Source organism: Protopterus annectens, chromosome 1.part0 (assembly GCF_019279795.1).
Source record: "Protopterus annectens isolate FY-2018-M chromosome 1.part0, PAN1.0, whole genome shotgun sequence".
NCBI lineage: Eukaryota > Metazoa > Chordata > Ceratodontiformes > Protopteridae > Protopterus > Protopterus annectens.
Genome location: NC_056725.1, coordinates 1,541,575,842 through 1,541,595,342, shown reverse-complemented (window position 1 = coordinate 1,541,595,342; position 19,501 = coordinate 1,541,575,842). Strand labels below are relative to the sequence as shown.

At 44.2% G+C, this 19,501-nt stretch overlaps 1 protein-coding gene across 1 annotated transcript in view; it reads right to left on the bottom strand.

Moving 5' to 3' along the window:
* Positions 1 to 2,592: 2,592 nt before the first annotated feature.
* Positions 2,593 to 19,501, bottom strand: part of LOC122798894 (prolyl hydroxylase EGLN3-like) — a 588,939-nt gene continuing 572,030 nt past the window's right edge. The window contains exon 5 of the mRNA XM_044067999.1: positions 2,593 to 3,237. Coding sequence (XP_043923934.1) covers positions 3,185 to 3,237 — 53 coding nt within the window. The 3' untranslated portion in view covers positions 2,593 to 3,184. The remainder of the gene's footprint in view (positions 3,238 to 19,501) is intronic.

The window sequence follows — 19,501 nt, the reverse complement described above, 5'->3', positions numbered from 1 at the left end:
GCAAGAAAAAGGATCCCCAACGAGGTACTTGAATTTTTTGAAGACTTCGGTTCTGAAACTCGAAAACGAAAATTTCAGTGTCGGCCGACTAGCACTTGCAAACTGCTTCTGCTTCGGGAACAGAGTGGCAAGAAAGATGGATGTAATGGTGTCGGCTGCATGTTTTATACCCCTGACGACCTGAGGTCATGGAAGAAGAGAGAGCATCCGACGCAGGAATCCAAGACTTTGATATTCAGGCTGGCTGAGGGCTACCTGCAGGCAGATAACCCAAACGTAATGACTGCAACAGTGAAACACGAAAACCATCACTAGTTTCACAGAGAGGGTGTGGAAAGAGTTTGCTTGGAACCCCTGCTAAGGACTTGACTCCAAGCTGTGCCAGTGGGGAGTCTTACTGGGGGTCTTAACAGCTAGAGAGGAACCAGCCCCAGGAGTGAGCGTATTCTCTGTGAGCTCTTAAGTGAAACTGTGCTTGATGCAGAGATGTCTGCATCTGGAAATACTGAGTGTATTCATTTGCATTCCAAGTGAATGTCCCTCTCCAGTATCAGTGGTGAGGATTTAAGCTCTCTGATTACTACCCAAGCATGGGGACCTCACAGCTGGGAAAGGACTCTCCTAAAAGCCTCAAACGCTGAGCTCAAGATGGATCCGCCTCTGCAGCCAAAATCCCTGGACATCAAACTCTGATCAGAGGCTGATGCCGGAGCTGAACTATCCACAGCCAATGCTCCTAATGGGAGAAAGGGATATGAAGATTTAGACTGATCCCAACCAACTTGAGTCTGGCTAAGAGGCTCTGAGCTTGCCGGAGTGGACTTTATTAATAAACTCATTGGAGTCGTGGAAGAATGCAACCTTGGCTCTGATGCAGACCTGCCTTGGGTTAAAGATGGATCCAAGGGCTCCAATCCTAGTGGGTGGATCGGAGGAAGAGCTATCAAGATCTACAGAGAAAGACATGTCTCCTGGATCAGACAGTGATCAGTGCTGGGAGAACCACCAACTGAATATGGGTGTGAAGGAAATGCCTCATCATCCTGTCCACATTTGCTCTCATGAGGTACCGAGTGGATATGACTGACCTTAGTGAAGAAGTTGAGGAAGGCAGCCTGGAAAGACATCAGGGTCTATCCTGAAGAATCAGTGACCAGAGTCTTGGATTCACAGGTTCCGAGGAAAATCTTGGTGGCATAGTGGATCCAACGATTATCAGATCCAAAACCAGTTCTGACTATATGGGCTTACATATTTTAGCTGAGGGGGCCAGAGTTAAAGTCATCAAATCTGGTGACCCCCATTTTTTGAAGAGTTGGAATTGTCCTTTTCTCTTTATGTCTCTCTCCCTTTTTTGAGGAGCAGGAAGAAGGCAAAGGAGTAGAAGTTACTAATTTCCCTGAAACAGGAGAAAGCCTTTTTCCTGATGGTTGAAGAAGACTCTTCAACATAAGTTTGTTCCTCCTCTCACTCAGAGCTCTTTGCCCAAAGGAGTCACAAAAGGAACATGCTGCCTCTAGGTGAGAGGGCCCAAGACGGCAAACAAATTATTCATGAACATTGAAGTTTGGTAGATTGTGAGGATAAGCTATGCACTTTTTAAAACAAGAAGGCTTGTCTAACAAAGATGTAGAAAAGATAAAAGTACCTAAGGAAAAATATTGATAAAGACTTTTATTTTATGATAATGAGAAAGTGGGAGAGAGACATTACTACAACTATAAAAAGAAAATTAGTAATAAAATGGAAGGGGAAGGGAAATTACAAAAACTACAGATATCAATGAATATAACTATACAGAAAGAAGAAAACAGGAATTACTCATATAAGAGAAGAAATCATCAAAAGTTTTAAAGTAGACTCTCCTGTGTACCAAGACCCGTTGTAGATTTTCAAATGGCAAATGAGATCTGAGGTAGCTCATTCTATTCACAGGGATTATTGGGAGGGTGAGTAGCCTGAGCACTTGGATCCAAAGCTTGAAGTGGTTGTAGCAGAATCCAAGACAATTGAGGAACAGATGGAAAAAACAACATCAGATACACAACTACTCTGCAAAAGAAAAAAAAAGTACATTTTGATGGATGATAGATTACATGATCAAAGGTTCACAGGAGATTACTTAGCTAACAGTTTAACAGCACTTGCAAGCCTAGCTATTATTACCTAGATTTTACCTACAGGATGGCTTAGGTCTGTGCCTATGCTTCGAGTATTTTACAGACTGCCCCTGTCCATACGGGGCATGGGGCATTATTCCAGGAGTGAATCTAAACACTTTTCTCTCTATTTCTTAGGTTTGCTCGAAAAGTATTTGTTCAGTGATTTTTTGGTTCTTCACATTGCTAGGAATCTTACAGGTTCTTCTTCAGCTCTCAAATTCTGTGACACACAAATTCAAAGTTAAAGAGAAAGTCTGCTGAAGCACAGTGCTGGAATACATTGAGTGACAATCAAGTAATCTCCATAATGTAGAAATAGAACAAGTGAGACTAACATTAAGAACAAAGATGATTACTCACAAAAATACAAGAAAATTACATGTTGATACAGTACTGAAGTAAACAGCTATTCAACACTCAACTAGATGCATAAAGTAGTACTGGCATTCTTTATTGCATTCATATTCAAGCTTTTCACTGTCATGAAACATGGTTAAAGAAACACATGGTTTAACACACTCATACCCATCCTTAAAAAAAGGTAAGGAGATAAGATTTTGTCTTTTAAGTGTAACCTTCACACTGAAGTCTGATGGTACAGTATTGCTTTTCACATTTATACATATTATCAACCAAGGCTTGATGGCAGGACTGCACTAAATCAAAGGTCACTGCTTCGACACATATACTACCATCAGTGCAAATGAAAAGACACAAAATGAAGGCCTCACAGGGGCCACTGTAAATTACAAAAAAAAGTATATCCAAAAAAGAATAAAGGCACAAAAGCCATATTTTCTGCATGCCATTTGAGGTGAAATTCTGAATTCGGAAGCCTGACTTCGGATCTACTTGTTCCTTGGATAAAATCCAGGTGCATCACTCGAGGTCCTCATTCCAGTCTTCGGGGTTTGGATGTCTTAAAAAAAACAGAGAACCAACAGTGATGGACACATTTGATCAATAGCAGCATAATGTACCACAGCTCCACTCCACGTGAGATGACCTTCTCTGGTGGCTCATTAGGTTGAGTTGGTTTGAGTTACAGGGACTTGAACTCCTTTCTGCCCAGCAGCTGAAAAAAAATGATTTCTTTAGCTTCAGCTCTATTTTTTTTTCAATTACAGAGCAACATTAAGTTAATTATTATAAACCATCAAAATGTTGAAGCCTCTACTAGGTAAATTAAGTGCAAAGCAGGCATAATAAATGAATACTTCACCACACTTCTCACAAAGGAAAGGGCAGGGAAGGTGTTGTCCTGGGAAGGGAGCAAAACATTGGCCAAAAATCAAAACAAAGTGAGATAACTTGACAGGGAACAGACTGCCCTAAGGGAGGATGGGGCTCAAAAGACCAGACAGATTACGTTCTTCAGAAATCAGGCCAACGTGAAGGCAGACACCCTAAACAGGTCTTACAAAATACTAAACCAGTGCATAAGTGCCCAAAGAATGGAAGATGGCAGCAACGGTAACCCTTAAGGGACAGAGGAAGGAAAAACCCAGGAACTGGCATACTTGCCAGCTTAACAGTGAAAGGGAAAGCTATGGATAGAATCCTGAGAAAAAAATTAAATGATGGCAGCTCTTCTAGAGGACCGTAAATCTAGAGCAACAGCAAACATGGATTCATAACCAAAAAGAGTTGTCACTAAAACCTAATCTATTTTTATGATTTGATTAAAGGGAAGGATGGTGTTAACTGCAGACATGTTCTACTTGGACTTTACAGATGACTTTGATTTTGGTGATGTAGGTTATAGGTTCATAAGTAGGCTAACTGCTCCTGTGGGCTATTTTAAGCCTAGCCAGTTACCCCATGTAAGAATCAAACCCTGCATCTTTTGTCTGTAGAGTAAAAACCTTAATCATTATACCAACCTTCCCAGCCTGGTCTTGTACATTCTCCGATGTCAAAATCAGCATAAGTAGATCTGGCACAGGACAACTACAACAAATGCACTGGAACACCATGCTTACAAGCTAAGAAAGCCCATATGACAAGACTTACCTCACTGACAGCACTTCTGTAGTTCCACATGAATAATTTTTCTCTCTTTTTACATTCAGATAAAATTATTTGTTACTAATTCAAAGGTCTTCTTCATAAACAATAATCAAAGTGATTAGTAGCAAAAAAGTACAACTCTAAGAAACGTGCCATATAAGATGATGTTTGGGTAGGACCATCAATGCAGTCAATAACTACTGGGACTTCTGCCACATAAGGCCCAACATCTGCCCCAACTATCAGAGCTTTGTGCTCTCTCCTTCTTGGCCATACAGATATCTCTGATTATGGGATATCAGTACGTTACCAGTATAAAAGAGCAACTAGTGACACCATCCATAATTCTTTCTTTCCCCAAAACAGGATAGGAACTCCTCTCCTCTTTCTGGGCTTGCCCTCATTCTGTGGGGAACACACCACAAACCATCTCCCAGGTATTATCTGCCATAGCAGACAAAGACCCTGGAGATCTAGGCTCCTCTAAATGCATCTAGGTCTGAGGAGAAAGACCCTGTCACAGTTGCAGATGTGGACTTATTAGAGGTGGAAGGTGACAAGGTATCCAACCCCACCCCTAAAATGTCCAAAGGGAAACAGGATAAGTGGTAGGAAAAGATGACTGCAACAGTGATCTTACTTGAACAGCTAATCTTACTTGAACAGCTACTGTTTCTTACACAACTGTGCTACTTTCACTGCTGCAGTAGTAATAACCATTCGAAAGATACCCACTGCTACTAGAGGGGGCATGGTACTTTCCTGTAGTACATTGTGAGAGGCCCTACAAAATGGCAGTGGCAAACACTGCTCCGTTTCTGGAGGTTATATCCAACTTGGCTCTCTAACATCTCTTCTTCCCCAGAAAGCATTCTACATGGTGATTTCTGGTATCCCCTGCTGACTTCCTAGATACTCCCAGCCTACAACTGGCTTCCTTGGTCACCAATAGACAGGGAAGAAGTTGTGTCCTAACTACAAGAAGTCCAGACAAGATCCACCGGCTGCGTTCACATCAGTAATGTTGCCCACCGTAGCTCCTACTGCTGCTGCAGCTGCCCTAAACAGGGAACTGACTTCCTTGCCTCCTGTGATCCAGACCATCAGTGGAGAGTCTAGACCTCTAGAATCCCTTCAAAACAGCCAAGCCATCAGAGTTTTCACTCCACTTCATGGTAAGACAGCCAGTCATTACCAGTTTTGGACCCATCTGTTTAGACTAACAACAGTCTCCAGGATGTTTATCAATTGTACAGTGATTGCTGAAGCAGACCACTGGCTGCAGGTGATGAAAAGTGTTCCCGCTACCTGGAAGAGTGATGCCTAGTAGCACTGACTAGACAATCTGCTGAGGTCTCAGGATGCCTTTGCTTCAGATATTTCAGCAACTCTGCACAACTGTGAATATTGCAAAACTGCAGCTCTTACAGACCTTGGTATTTCAGCAGTTGCTTATTGGACATGTACACCTGCAAGGCCTGTTTTCATCAAGAAAGAATCATAAGCCTAATTATTCAACAGATTTCTGTCCCTGCTCAGTTGCCTCTCAAAGCTGTAGGACTGATGGCACAGCAGTCTCTATATTCATATTCCCTTTCAAACAGTTTTACATGAGTGTTGTCAGAGGGCGGTCCTGATTTCGGACTTGGCTACTCATCTTTCTGAACATTAAAGGTTTACAAACATTATCCGTTAACTATACATATCCCACCTGGTAGGGTGGTGGGGGGAGCAGATCTTAAATCTAGCTCTAAGCAATCCTTTTTGCTCGAATATACCTTTTAGTGACCTTCACTTTGGATAATGCAGCCTTGTGGTGGGTGAGGCACCATCAAGGCAGGAAGGCCCAAGGTGTGTAGTCACAAGCGGAGGACAGTTTTCACATCAACAGCTTGTTGATGAGAATGGTACTTATCTTGCAGACCCCTTCAGGACCGTCTCCTACAATGTGCCATAGCCATTCAGATGGACAATATGGCTGTGGCCTAGTACTTGAGCAAGAAGGGCAAAAAAAAACATTTTTACTTCCTGTGTTGAGAAGCCATGGAGAATGGGAATGGGTCACGGTCATCAAATCTACCTCTGATATCAAAGAATAGTTGTAAAATCTTACCATAACCACAGATGTCTTTCTCTTCTATGCTGCAGTATTCTTTACATCTGGATTGTGTTCTGCCCAAACGACCCGATGTTCGGCCTGTATACAAGGGCTTAGAGCCACTGCCTGTATGTGGGGCGTCGCATATAGGCACAGACATCAGCCATAAAACGGATGTCTGCATGTACCATCTTCACAATAAGAAAGCCCCATGAGGAAACCCCCCGGGGAGCCTAGGTGGATCACCCCAGGAAAGAGCTGTAGGGGGAAGGTGGCAGGGATAGAATACTGCAACATAGAAGAGAAGGACATCTATGGTTATGGTAAGATTTTACACAGCAATTCTATGTCCTTCTATTCATTGTTGCAGTATTCTTTACATCTGGGAGAGTGCCAGAGCTGAAAAGGGAACCCAGGGAGGAGAATAAAGAAGGGGAAACTAAAAAGAAGCATTTGCCAAGAATCCATGCAGAAATGCCTAGCAAATCCTGCTCTGGATCTGGAAACAGTGTCCAATTTGTAATGTTTTGTGAAGGTGTGAACAGATGACCAGGGGGCTGCTTTGAAGAAAGCCCCTGAGGATTCAACTGACCTAGTGGAATGTGCCTTGGCAGATGCTAAGGACTTTGGATGGAATTCATGGCAAAGCACAACAGCCTTAGAATCCATGTGAATATAGTTTGTTTGGATACAGGCAAGCCCAGATCCCTAGGATGAAATGATGCAAAAAGTTGGTCAGACTTCCTGATAGAAATCTGAGTCATCTATGCACGTCTAAGGTGTGTAAAATATTCTCACTAGATGACTGAGGTGAACAGAAGAAGGTAGGCAGTTGGATGGATTAAGTGACTATTCGTTTACCACTTTTGGCATGAAGGAAGGGTTAGTTCTCAATGATACCCTGTCCTTGTGGAAGACCAGAAAAGGAGGTGAAGCCATTAATGCCCGAATTTCAGAAACCCTTCTGGCAGAGGTTGAGGCTCCCAAAAGCAGTTTCCATGTGCAAAACAGGGAAGCAGAAGCTGCTGGTTCAAAAGCAGCCTCAGTTAAGTTTTTCCACTACATAATTGAGATTCCAGGGAGGAGGAACTGGTTTCCTGGGGGGTCTTATCTGTAGGACACCCTTTAGAAAAAGCTTAACATCTAGCCTGGAAGCTAGAGGAGGGGCCAAAGGTAAGCAGGCAGAAAGTACAGTTGTGTACACTTACCATAAATGTAGATGTTCGAGTGTATTCACTGTTGCAGTCATCACCTGTGGGTTATATCCCTGCTGTGGTAGCCCTCGGCTGGCCCAAATACCAGAGTCAATGTTTTTCTGCGTCGGCTGCTGTCGCCTGTAGTCTAACGTCAGGTCATCAATGCTATAAAGCAAGGCATCTGTTTCTTGCCCTAACCCATCAGAAGCACAAGGAAATATGGTAAAGTGGTCCTGGTGGCTAAAAGCCACCGTGAGATTATGTCCCCCTAAGGAAAGAGGATATAAGGGGGAAGGAGGGAGGGAAACCAGGACTGCAACAGTGAATACACTCGAGCATCAACATTTATGGTAAGTGTACACAAATGTACTATGTTCTTCGTGTTTCACTGTTGCAGTCATCACCTGTGGGAGGATTAGTTAAAGACCTAGGCATGGGTCAGCATGCCCTGCGGGGGCAAACCCTGCCCTAGCCTTACAGAAAACAGGCAGGTGGTAATGCTTTGTAAAGGTATGGACAGAGGTCCAGGTGGCAGCTTCCACGATGTCCGTGGTGGGAACTCCTCTGAGGAATGCTGTGGAAGTGGAGGCTGCCCTAGTGGAATAGGTACGAATAGACTTAGGGATGGTTTCCCACGTAGTCTGTATGGGTACAGTATGATATCCATCTGGAAATGGTTTGCTTGGAAATGGGCTTCCCCTCTGTCCCTGAGGCAAAGCTAACAAGAAGCTGGTTTGTTTTTCTGAAGGTTTAGTACGGTCCAGGTAGTATCTGAGCTGTCTGTGCACATCTAGTGAGTGCAGAATTCTTTCCCCCTTGTTTTGAGGGTTAGGAAAGAAGGTGGGTAGATGTGTGGCCTGGTTGAGGGTCACATCAGATACCACCTTGGGCACAAATGAGGTTGTAGTCCTCAGGGAGACCCCGTCTGCATGGAAAATGATGACGGGCTCAACTGCCATGAGTGCCTGAAATTCTGAAACCCTTCTGGCTGAGGTGATACCTAGTAGGAAAGTAGTCTTCCAGGTATCTCAATTCTGCTGAAGCAGCAGGTTCAAATGGTGCTAAGGTCAGTTTTTCTAAAACTGAATTCAGGTCCCAGACTGGTGTGGGTGGCCTTCTTGGAGGTCTGACATTAGAAGCCTCCCTGAGGAATTGTTTGATCAAAGGATGTGAGAAGGGCTTTTCTGTACTAAAATGAACTGAAATGGCTGAGGCATGAATTTTAATAGAAGAGAAGGAGAGACCACTGTTGAGTAACTCGGCTAGGTAGTCCAGGATAAGAGGGATGGAAAGTTGTGAGGTACTGTCCCCTTTGGACTGGCTCCGGGAGCAGAATCATTTCCATTTCCCTGCATAAGATTTTCTGGTGCTGGGCCTTCTGGCCTCTGTGATAATGTCTAGGACCGGTTTGCTTAACAGGGGCCCCTTGTTTGCTTTTAAAGTATTAGCCATGCTGACAGTTTGAGAATCTGCAAGTCTGGGTGCATCATTCCCCCCCTCCCCCACCTGGGTCAAGAGGTCTGAGATCAGGGGAAGCTGTAATGTCAGGCTGCGCAGTAAGGTGTACCAATGCTGTCTGGGCCAATTTGGAGCAATGTGGATGGCCTTTGGTACCTCCTCCCTTATCTTGATCAATACCCTTGGGAATAAGAGGCAGAGGAGGGAATGCGTACACAAAGAGGGAGTTCCAGGGGAAGGTCAAGACATCCACCTTTCACACTAGGTGGGGATGCTCCCTGGTACAGAATATTTACAGCTGGTGGTTGAGGTGCAAAGCAAAGAGATCCACCTCTGGAGTTCCCCACTCCTGAATGACTTACAAAAAGATTTTTCTGTGGAACTGCCATTTGTGTGGGTCCAGTAAGTTTCTACTTAGGTGGTCTGCCAGGGTGTTGTTGATCCCTGGTAGGTATTGGGCAATTAGGTGTAATCCCATGGAGGAGGCTGTCAGCCAGTGGCTCATGGCTAGCCTGCACAGACAGTAAGATTGGGTCCCTCCCTGTTTGCTGATGCACCACATTACTGTGATGTTGCCTGTTTTGATAAGGAGAATCCCTGGCCTGAGATGGGGGTTGAAGGATGTCAGAGCCTTTTGTACTGTCATTATTTCCTTCTGATTGATGTTTAAGGGAAGGTGCTGGGCATCCCAAAGACATTGGGCGCACGTGCCTGCTAGGTGAGCACCATAAGCAATGTCCAAGGTGTCGGTGATGATGGTCTGCTTGGTACAGCGGAGGATGAAAGGAAGACTCTTGTTCTTGCCATAGGCCGCTGCCCGCCAGAGAAACTCAGCCTTTATACAGGGGATCAGAGGGCGAGAGGTCTCTAGAGGTTGAGGTTCTTTAGATACCACTGAAGTTTCCTCATGTGAAGCCTGGCCAGTGGAATTTGAAGTATGCAAGATGCCACGTACCCCAAAGACTTGCAGGAACTTCCTCACAGTGAGGTGACTTCTGGAAGCCAGCTGGGTAAAGTAGAGAGGCAGGAAGCTTTGATTTTCTGTGGATAGGAAGGCCATTTGGGAGCTGTGTCCAGCAGTGCTCTCATGAAAATGATCTTCCTGAAGGGTGTTTGCTTTGATTTCTTCTCGTTGATGGTGAACTCTAGAGAAGTTAGAAGGGTTTTGACAAAGAGAAGGTCCTGAAGCAGCTTTTCCTTGCACTCTGCCTGAATGAGGGAGTCGTCCAGATAAGGGTAAAAAAGAAGTTATGTACGTTCCATGTGAGTTGCTCTACCTTGCCTTCATTCTTCACTGATGGGTTTGGAGCTGAACCTCGGCTCCGACACGGCCATTTAGCAAAGCTCAAAGATTACCAGTAGCTGGAGACCAAGCCCCTTATCCCATGATGCACTGCTGGAATTACCTCAGATCTTGTTTGCTGCATGTACCATATCCTAGTAAGAGGACTAATCTCCCCAGACAGGAAGAAACATGGAATAACCAGGATGAAGCCAGTCTCCAGGTCAACTGTCAGCCAGGTGGGAGAAGGAGGGAGGGATGTGACAATGAAGGCGAGATAGAACAACTCACATGGAACGTTATGGTGAGTACATAACTTCTTTATATGAAGTTGTTCAATCTCACCGTTCATTCTTCACTGATGGGTAGCGTCCCTAGCACCTTAAATCCTGGGTGGCTCACGGGAGTACATTTTTCAGGACTGTAGAACCAAAGGAAGCCCTGTCCCTGGAGGCCTTGTCCACTTTGTAATGAGTGATAAAAGTGTGAGGCTTAGATCAAGTGGCTGCAGCACAGATATTATCAAGGGGTAACTTGGCTTGAAAGGCCGAAGAAGTAGAGACTGCTCTGGATTAAGCACTTGGGCTTCAGACCAGTTGTTTTACATTAGGAAGGTTTGTGGCATGCACTGTGGTGGCAGGACAGGTAGTTTTCATCCTTCTAAGTTGGGAACTGCTGATTGAGAGCCCAGTGTCTGTTATTCTTAAAGTGTATTAGTTCTGGTTTAAGCACTTGGGCTTCAGGCCAGTTATTTTACATTAAGAAGGTTCGTGGTCTGCACTCTTGTGGGAGAAGAGGCTGGACTCTGCCCTTCTGAGCTGGGAATTTCTGGTTAAAGGTTTATAGTGCCTGAATATTTGAACTGTATCTTACTGAAATTGGTACATCTTGTTTGCTGTAGCATAGACTAGATCCAGGCCTGCTGAATTTAGCTTTGTTTATATGCTTGTTTGCTTGTTATTTCCCTGGAACGCTAATTCCACCTAATATGTGGCTTCTCAGCGCTTCTGTGGATCACTAGTGATATCTGCATTGCTTACTGTACTTATTTCCTTGTTTCACTTGAAAGAAAGTTACTGTTTGTCGTTTTTGCATTTAAGTTACCTGTAACACATTGCACTTAAGTTACCTGGCACTTGCTCACTAAAGCAATTATATAAGTCAGCACTAAAAATTAAAAGCACTACACCCTCACTCCCCACTGACCCTTGTTTTCAATTATAAAGGAATTCCCAATATTATTCTAGCATGTCCAAATGTCAGTTGTCAATCTCCTCTCCGGTCCAGCTGGGGAATCTTGAGGCAATGTTACAACTGCCTCATGTACACAGACAACCTTCTCCTCCTCCCAACAAATTCCAACACATGTGAGAGATGCAACCATATAGCCAAACTGGAGGCTAAGCTCTCTCAACTCAGTACTGGCATAACCAGTCAGGAGGAGAAGGAAACCACACTCACTACAATTCCAGTCTCACATAGACCTACCACGACAGCAAACCAAACACATAATCACACAAAAACATACTCGGAGGCTCTAAATAAAGATCTGCCTAAGCAGCAGAGACCTCCAAGCAGACACCCAAGCAAACGCTACCCCAAAACAAAACACGTGCAACACATATCTCACAAAGCCAGTGTGCCGAACAGTCACAGCCCTTAAGACTAAACAACACACCTGATACACTTGTAATAGGTAACTCTATCGTCAGGCACACTGACGTCCCGCTCACCAGGCTGAACAAGGAGAGGGTCACGGTGAGCAGCCTGTCGGGCGCTAGGATCCGCCACATAACACAAGCACTCAGGTCACTCCAAGGCAAGTACAAATATGACTCAGTCATTGTCCATGCTGGTGTGAATGACCTGAGACGTACCTCCCTGGACTACATGAAAAAAGACATAGAGGAGCTCTCTGAGCATGTAGCCCAGGCCGGTATGACCCTGACCTTGAGTAGCATCTTACCCTCACCAAGAATGATGCCACAATATGAAGACAAGATGATCAATTTCAACAACTGGCTTAAGTACTGGTGTCATTCAAAGGGGATCCAATGCCTGTCAGCTTGGGATGATATGCTCGACAAGCCACGATGCTTCGCTAGGGACAGCTTGCACCTGTCACCCCTGGGCTTTCGGATATTGGCAAAGGCTCTTGCTACCCCATAGTGCCTTTTTAGGCAAGGCTCAAAAGACAAACCCACCTCCATAGGTATCACAAGGGATAAGAAACTAAGAGTAATGCTACTCAACGCCAGAAGTCTAAACCTCAAGATGCAAGCACTCGAAACTCTCCTTAGCATGGAGAACATTGATATCTGTGCAGTAACAGAAACCTGGTTCAGGGTTCCCGAGAGCACCCCAGCACTACCAGGTTACACCTCATACCATGCTTTTCGGCCCCAAAACTTGGACCGAACCACAAAAGGAGGGGGAGTATCGAAGATACCCACACCTCCAGATTGGTGGCAAAGCACGAAGCATCAGAGACTATCCATGTGCAACTAACAGTGGGTAAAACTGCCTTCCAGTTTACAGCCTGCTACAGACCACCCTCCCAAACCCAGGAACCCCACTCGGCCTTCCTGAGAGCACTGGAAAATATGAAGGTCTCTCCAAATACCATTATATTGGGCGACTTCAACTACCCAAACATAGACTGGGAGCATTACTCTAGCTCCAACACCCTAGCCCAAAGGTTCCTAGAATTTATAAACTCAAATGCTATGGAACAACTTGTTACTACTCCCACAAGAGGAGAAAACATACTGGACCGGATCATCACGAACATGGGGACTCTATGCTCCAGACCAGAAGTGTATCCCTCACTGGTAAGATCAGACCATAAACTAATCTCACTGGATATTCACATCCCGACCTCACCCCCCTGCCCAGAAAACCACAGTGAAAAACTTCTCTAAAGCAAATTTCACACTCCTCAAAACCGAGGTGGAATCCTTCAAAGCCCCCGGGCCTGTGGAAAATATGGCCCAGACCGCAGAATCCTTTATAAACGCATTCTATGAACACCTTCAGGAATGCATGGATCATGCGATCCCAAATAAAACCAAGACCCAATCCTCCAAAGGCAGACGTCCTGTCTGGTGGACCCCAGCCATAAACAAACTATACAATAGAAGGAGGAAGCTACTAAATGATAGAGCAAAATCCCAAAAAGGGAAGGCATCACTGATCAGTATTAGCAAAAAACTATGGGCACTCATAAAATTGTCAAAGGCCAGCTTCGAGAGAAAAATTGCACAGGACACTAAGGATAATCACAAGGCTTTCTTTAGTTATGTTAGGAACCTGGGTGGTAATTCCCAGATATGCTCAGAATTAGTCCAAAATGACAAAAAATACACCGAACCCACAAACATTGCCAACATCCTAGCTGACAGGTTCAGTGCAAACTTCTCCCCTCCCACCAAAGGGCAAATATCTATCCCAGCAGAGTGCTGCCCCACTCACATCTCAGATGCTCAGGTAAGAGCTGTCCTCTCCAAAGCAAAAAACACAGCATCAATGGGACCAGACGGTGTCCCGGGCTACGTCCTACATGAACTCCAAGAAGAGCTAAACCCAAACATAAAACTACTGTTCAATCTCAGCCTTACTACAGGATATGTGCCCAAAGAGTGGCGTACAGCAACAGTGGTCCCTCTCCATAAAGGTGATGCCTCAACGGATCCTGGAAACTATCGCCCCATAAGCCTGACTAGCCTGGTCTGCAAAGCTATGAAAGGATCATCATGGACCTCATAAATAAAGATATTGGGGACCTACAGACACTGGATCCTACCCAGTTCGGCTTTGTTAAGGGCAGATCCTGCCTCTTAAACCTGGTTGATTTCTTTGAAACAGTCACCAAGGCCATTGACGAGGGGAAGGTGGTCCACACAGCCTACCTGGACCTCGCAAAAGCCTTCGATACAATACCCCACTCGGGCATTATAGATAAGCTCACCAGCTTAAATATAAACCCCTATGTCACGAGATGGATTGCAAACTGGCTCAAGGACAGAACCCACATGGTTAGAATTGCTGGAGCCATGTCAGACTCCAAACCAGTTACAAGTGGTGTCCCACAAGGCTCAGTCCTGGGACCTCTCTTGTTCGGTATATATTTCTCGGAGGTACAGGCCAACACGGAAGGACTGTGGCTGACCAAGTTCGCAGATGACTGCAAACTGGGCACCATAATCGACTCTCCAGCCGACACAAGCATCCTCCAAACGGGCCTCATAGAAACAGACAACTGGTGCCAGAGCCATGGCCTCAAGCTAAATGCCAAAAAGTGTATAGTCATCCCCTTAGGCAAAAACAAAGTGCCCACAAATTACCACATAGGTAGTAATCCATTAAGTACAGAAGAAGTAATTAGGGACCTGGGGACCCAAGTTGATAGCAATCTCTCATTTGACAACCACGTGGCCAAAGTGGTTAGAAAAACATTTTATATAGCCCACCTAATCATGAAGGGATTCACATCTAGATCAGGGGAGGTCATCGTGCCTCTTTACTCATCCCTCATCAGGCCCATAATTGAGTACAATGCCCCTTTTGGGATGTACCTTACCAGACACCTGCAGCAACTGGAAAGACCCCAAAAGTACCTCACCAAGAGGATCAAAGGGCTCAAACAGATGCCATATGCTGCCCGGTTAAAGAAACTCCAGCTCTACTCAGTGGCATACCGCCTGTTCAGAGGCGATCTGTGCCTGAGTTATAAAGCCATGTCCAACCCGGAATTAATGGACATGCTGCACCTCAGAAAATCCAAATCCCATCGAGCTACGCGCTCGAGAGACTTGAACCTCAGCACTGAAATAAATAGGACATGCTGGAGGGACAGATTTCATAACCCATAGGCTCCCTTCACTCTGGAATAAAATCCCAGTCCAGATTAGGCAGAGTCCCTCATTGACTCTCTTCAAGAGGAATCTTGATGAGTGGATGGGAGATCGTAGGTTTACCCCGGGTATCACTTCTGTGTCACTGTTAGACAGAGGCACAGTATACTAACCTCGAAAAAGAGCAGAGCAAAATAAATTTAAAATGGGTGGCGAAAGCCAAACACATTCTGGCTAGGCTTATAAATGGCTCTAGGGCAGATAGCCTAGTATGAACCTATGAATGCGCCTTCACTTTACGCAACAAAGACCTATTAGCAGATGAATAAGTGTAGGTGATACAATCTGAAAGCCACTTAGAAAGAGTTGTTTTAGCCACTGGTCTACCTTTTCTGGCTTCAGAGAATGAAACAAAAAGCTTTCGGAAGTCTTTTGTTCTGTCCAGATAATATCTAAGCTGTCGGTGAACATCAAGTTTGTGCAGCATGTATTCTAAATTGTTGGTACGGTTGGGGAAAAAAAACGGGCAACTCAATAACTTGATTGATGTTTGTCTCAGAACATACTTTAGCAAAAAGGAAAGGTTAGTCCTAAGGGATACTCTGTCAGGATGAAAAATCGTATAGGGGGGCTTGATAGATAATGCCTGAAGCTCTGGCACTCTGCGGGCAGAAGTAATGGCCACTAGAAATATAGTTTTCCATGACAGAAACTTGAGCTCACTAGATGCTGGTTCGAAGGGTGGAAGAATAATACGGGATAGCATGAAATTCAAGCGCCAGGGAGAATAAGGAGTCTTCACTGGAAGTCTTATGTGAAAGGTACCTTTGAGGAAGGCCTTGGATAACTGGTGTTGCATAATATTTAGTCCATTAATACATAGATGAAAATTAGACATAGCTGCTAACTGGACCCTAACGGTTGCAGCTGCCACTCCTTCGTGAAAAATCACGGTCAAAAATTCTAGTATGGATGACAATGGAGCTTGGTAAGGATCAAGGTTCTTGTTAGAAGCCCAAATGGAAAATCTCTTCCACTTTCTACGATACAATTTTCTGATGGAAGGTTTATGGGAAGCCAACAAAATCTAACTTGTGTCATATGAAAGATTATGAAGCCTGGCTATACGGGGAACTGGAGCAGCCAAGCGGTTAGCTTCAGTGACTGCAAGGAAGGATGGAGGTCCCCTGATGGGTGTGTCAGAAGGTCTGAAACTGGGTCCAGGATCCATGGATCCTCCAAGAGATGATGGTAAAGAAATGGAAACCAAATATGCCGAGGCCAATGAGGGACTATAAGAATGACAGTCCTTCCCAGCGACTTTGCTTTCTGTAAAAATCTGGGTATCAGCGGAATTGGGGGAAATGCATAGAGGAGACCCGGACGCCAATCGTGTACAAGTGCATCCTTCGAGGGTTCTCCCGGAGGGGGTATCAGGACAAAGTAGCATCTGCATTTGGTGTTGATGTGGCTGGCAAAAAGATTGCAGCAAGGCTGGCCCCATTTATAGAAAATCCTGTCCGCAATCTACTGTTTGAGGGACCACTCGTGTGATAACAAAATTGCTCTGCTCAGCTTGTCTGCTACCTCGCTGGATCTCCCTGGGATGTGCGTTGCCTACAGAAAGCACTGGGATGACAGAGCCCACTTCCAAATTCTGAGGGCTTCTCGGCAAAGGGGGGGTAAGACTTAGTCCCACCCTGTTTGTTCAAATACCAGACCAGTGGCATGTTGTCTGTCTGTATAGCAGTTGTCCCTACAGGAAGAGAGTCCTGAAAGTACTACGCCAGAAGTACCGCTCTCACCTCTAGGACACTGATATGCAAATGTGACTCGGGCAGTCTTACCCTGAAAATGCCACCCCCACCCCATCAGGGAAGCGTCCGTGGTCACAGTGGCTACTGGAGGGGGGGTACAAAAGGACATCTTATTGTGACATGTAGAGCCATAAACCACCACTGAAGATCTCTCTTGCAAGAGTTTGTAATCAGAGTCGTATGGTTCATTGGCAATTCCTGGTAAGACCACTGAGTGAACAGGAGCCATCGAAGAATACGCATATGCATCCTCGCCAATGGAATGGCTAAAATTGCTGCCGCCATCCAGTGGCGGCTGGTGACTTCAAATTAAAGGAGGGCTGCAGGAGACAGATGAATGGGTGGGGACAATGGGAAGTGGTGTGACCAACTAGAAAGGGGTGGAGCTATGCTCAAAACCACAACAACTAGAACTTTAATTAAATACGCTGCCCTGGGTGCCAAACAGTCAGTACGAGAGTCCAATCAAGACAAAATGAAGTATAGAAGAAAAAAATATTTCAATCCAATGGCTACATGACAACTTACTTATTATACCATGACCCCCCCCAAAACGTGCACGCTGATTGGCCAGCGTGCCCGTTGTAAATCGAGTTATACTAATGGAAAAAGGTCCGGTTGCCCGGACTTTTTTCCATTAGTATAACTCGTTTTTTTAAAACACTGTCTCGCTATGTTAAATGGGTTTAACATAGCGAGACAGCTTTAAAATAAGCAACGGAGATCTCCGTTGCTTATTTTAAAGCTGTCTCGCATGTTAAATCCATTTAACATAGCAGTTTTAAAAGCAACGGAGAAAGCAAGATCTCCGTTGCTTTTGTCTCGCTATGTTAAATGAGTTTAACATAGCGAGACAGTTTAAAAAACAGCGGGTCCGTTGCTTATTTTAAACTGTCTCGCCATGTTAAACTCATTTAACATAGCGAGACACTCAAAAAAGCAACGGAGATCTTGCTTTCTTTTGCCACAGCTCTGTGTACTGCGCAGGCGCCAGTACATCAGAACTGCCGCGGATGCCAGACATCTGCGGAAGGGCAGTAAACAGGCATTATACTATGCCATTATTTAAGAAAAGTAATAGTTTCTTTTCTTAAATAATGTCATGGCATAATAGCAATAATCCACTTCTGGGTGTGGGTAATGCTAAATTTACCCACGGTTGGCTTTGTTTGGTCCCTCGGGACCAAACCACGCCAACCGTGGGCAAATTTAGCATTACCCACACCCAGGCGTGGGTTATTGCTATAATATCCAGATGGAAACAGGTTGTGAGGCATGAAAAAATAAATTACTTTTTAAATACATTACTGGAATGCCAGTCAAAATCAAGTATAAAAAACAAGCAGCACTCAACTCAAACCACTACTCCTTGCACTGCAGTTCTAATTATAATTTATATTCAGCTTTATAAAATTACCAAGTAACATGCTGAAAGTAGCAATCTCCGTGACAGCCCCACTTGTAAAAGACATGATCAAAGTACAAAATGAACAGCAAACAAGAAACAAGCTCAAGATAAATTGCTTAAAGGATTCCTGCACAAGTTATGGACCATACATGATAGATTGGCATTCTGTTTAGTTTACGGGTAAGCCTGCAAAGATGACTGCAAGTCTCCAACAAAAGATGATTGCAAGTCTCCAATAAATGTAATGAGCTTCTGAAAATACTGTAATCCTGTCCTTTTATTACAAATACTGTCATATGCATTTCAATACCCAAGGCTTATACATTACCTAGTTATGTAAATATTCTCTGCATGGCAACAACGAAAAGGCTTTCAATGCTGGTAAATTCTTTAACAGTATACTTATTAAAGCTTACTTGCATCTTACAATCTCCAACAAACTTACCTGATGCTCATTATATCATTGCTACTTAAAAAGAGCAACAGGGCACTGTGACAGCATGCATTTCCTGAATAATAAGAAGCATAAATCAACAGTATAAAAATCTGACAGAAAACCAGAACATTCTACAAATTCAAGGACAGATGAAAAGCCACGGTCGTACTTGTGGTCTACTTTGGATGGGGGAATACTCTGCACACTTACACTGCATAACTGCTCCTTGCCTTCCTTGGACACATCCAGAGCCACTACAATGGGGAGTGGGGTGCAAAATGTATGTCACAATATGAAATGTCTCTGGCTGACAGTGATGGCTCTGACACTCATACCTCTCAACTTTAGAGCAAGAAATCTGGACAAAGCCATACACAGAACTAGAAGTGGGACACAGGCCCAAAAATAAGGACAATTTTTAAATACTGCTCTTATTAACTTAGATAATAGAACAGTAGCAGGTCTTGCATTAGTACGAATTTTCTGAAGGGTATGAAATCTGAAACTCAAATGTCTGCCATTATTTTCTAACTTCAATCTTTAATGACTTGCCACTAATTTGCCAGAAAACCACAATTTTATGAACAACAGACCAAAAATGTGAAGCAAAAATATAAAGTTGCCACACAATACAGCTGGGAACCTGTCAAAAAAGGGACACCTTTTTAATATTAACACTGTTAACTTGAGCAGCTAACAAAATAAGAGCATCTACATGCATTTCTGAAATAAAAGTAATCTATAACTGATCATTACGGTTATATATAATTGTAAACCCTCC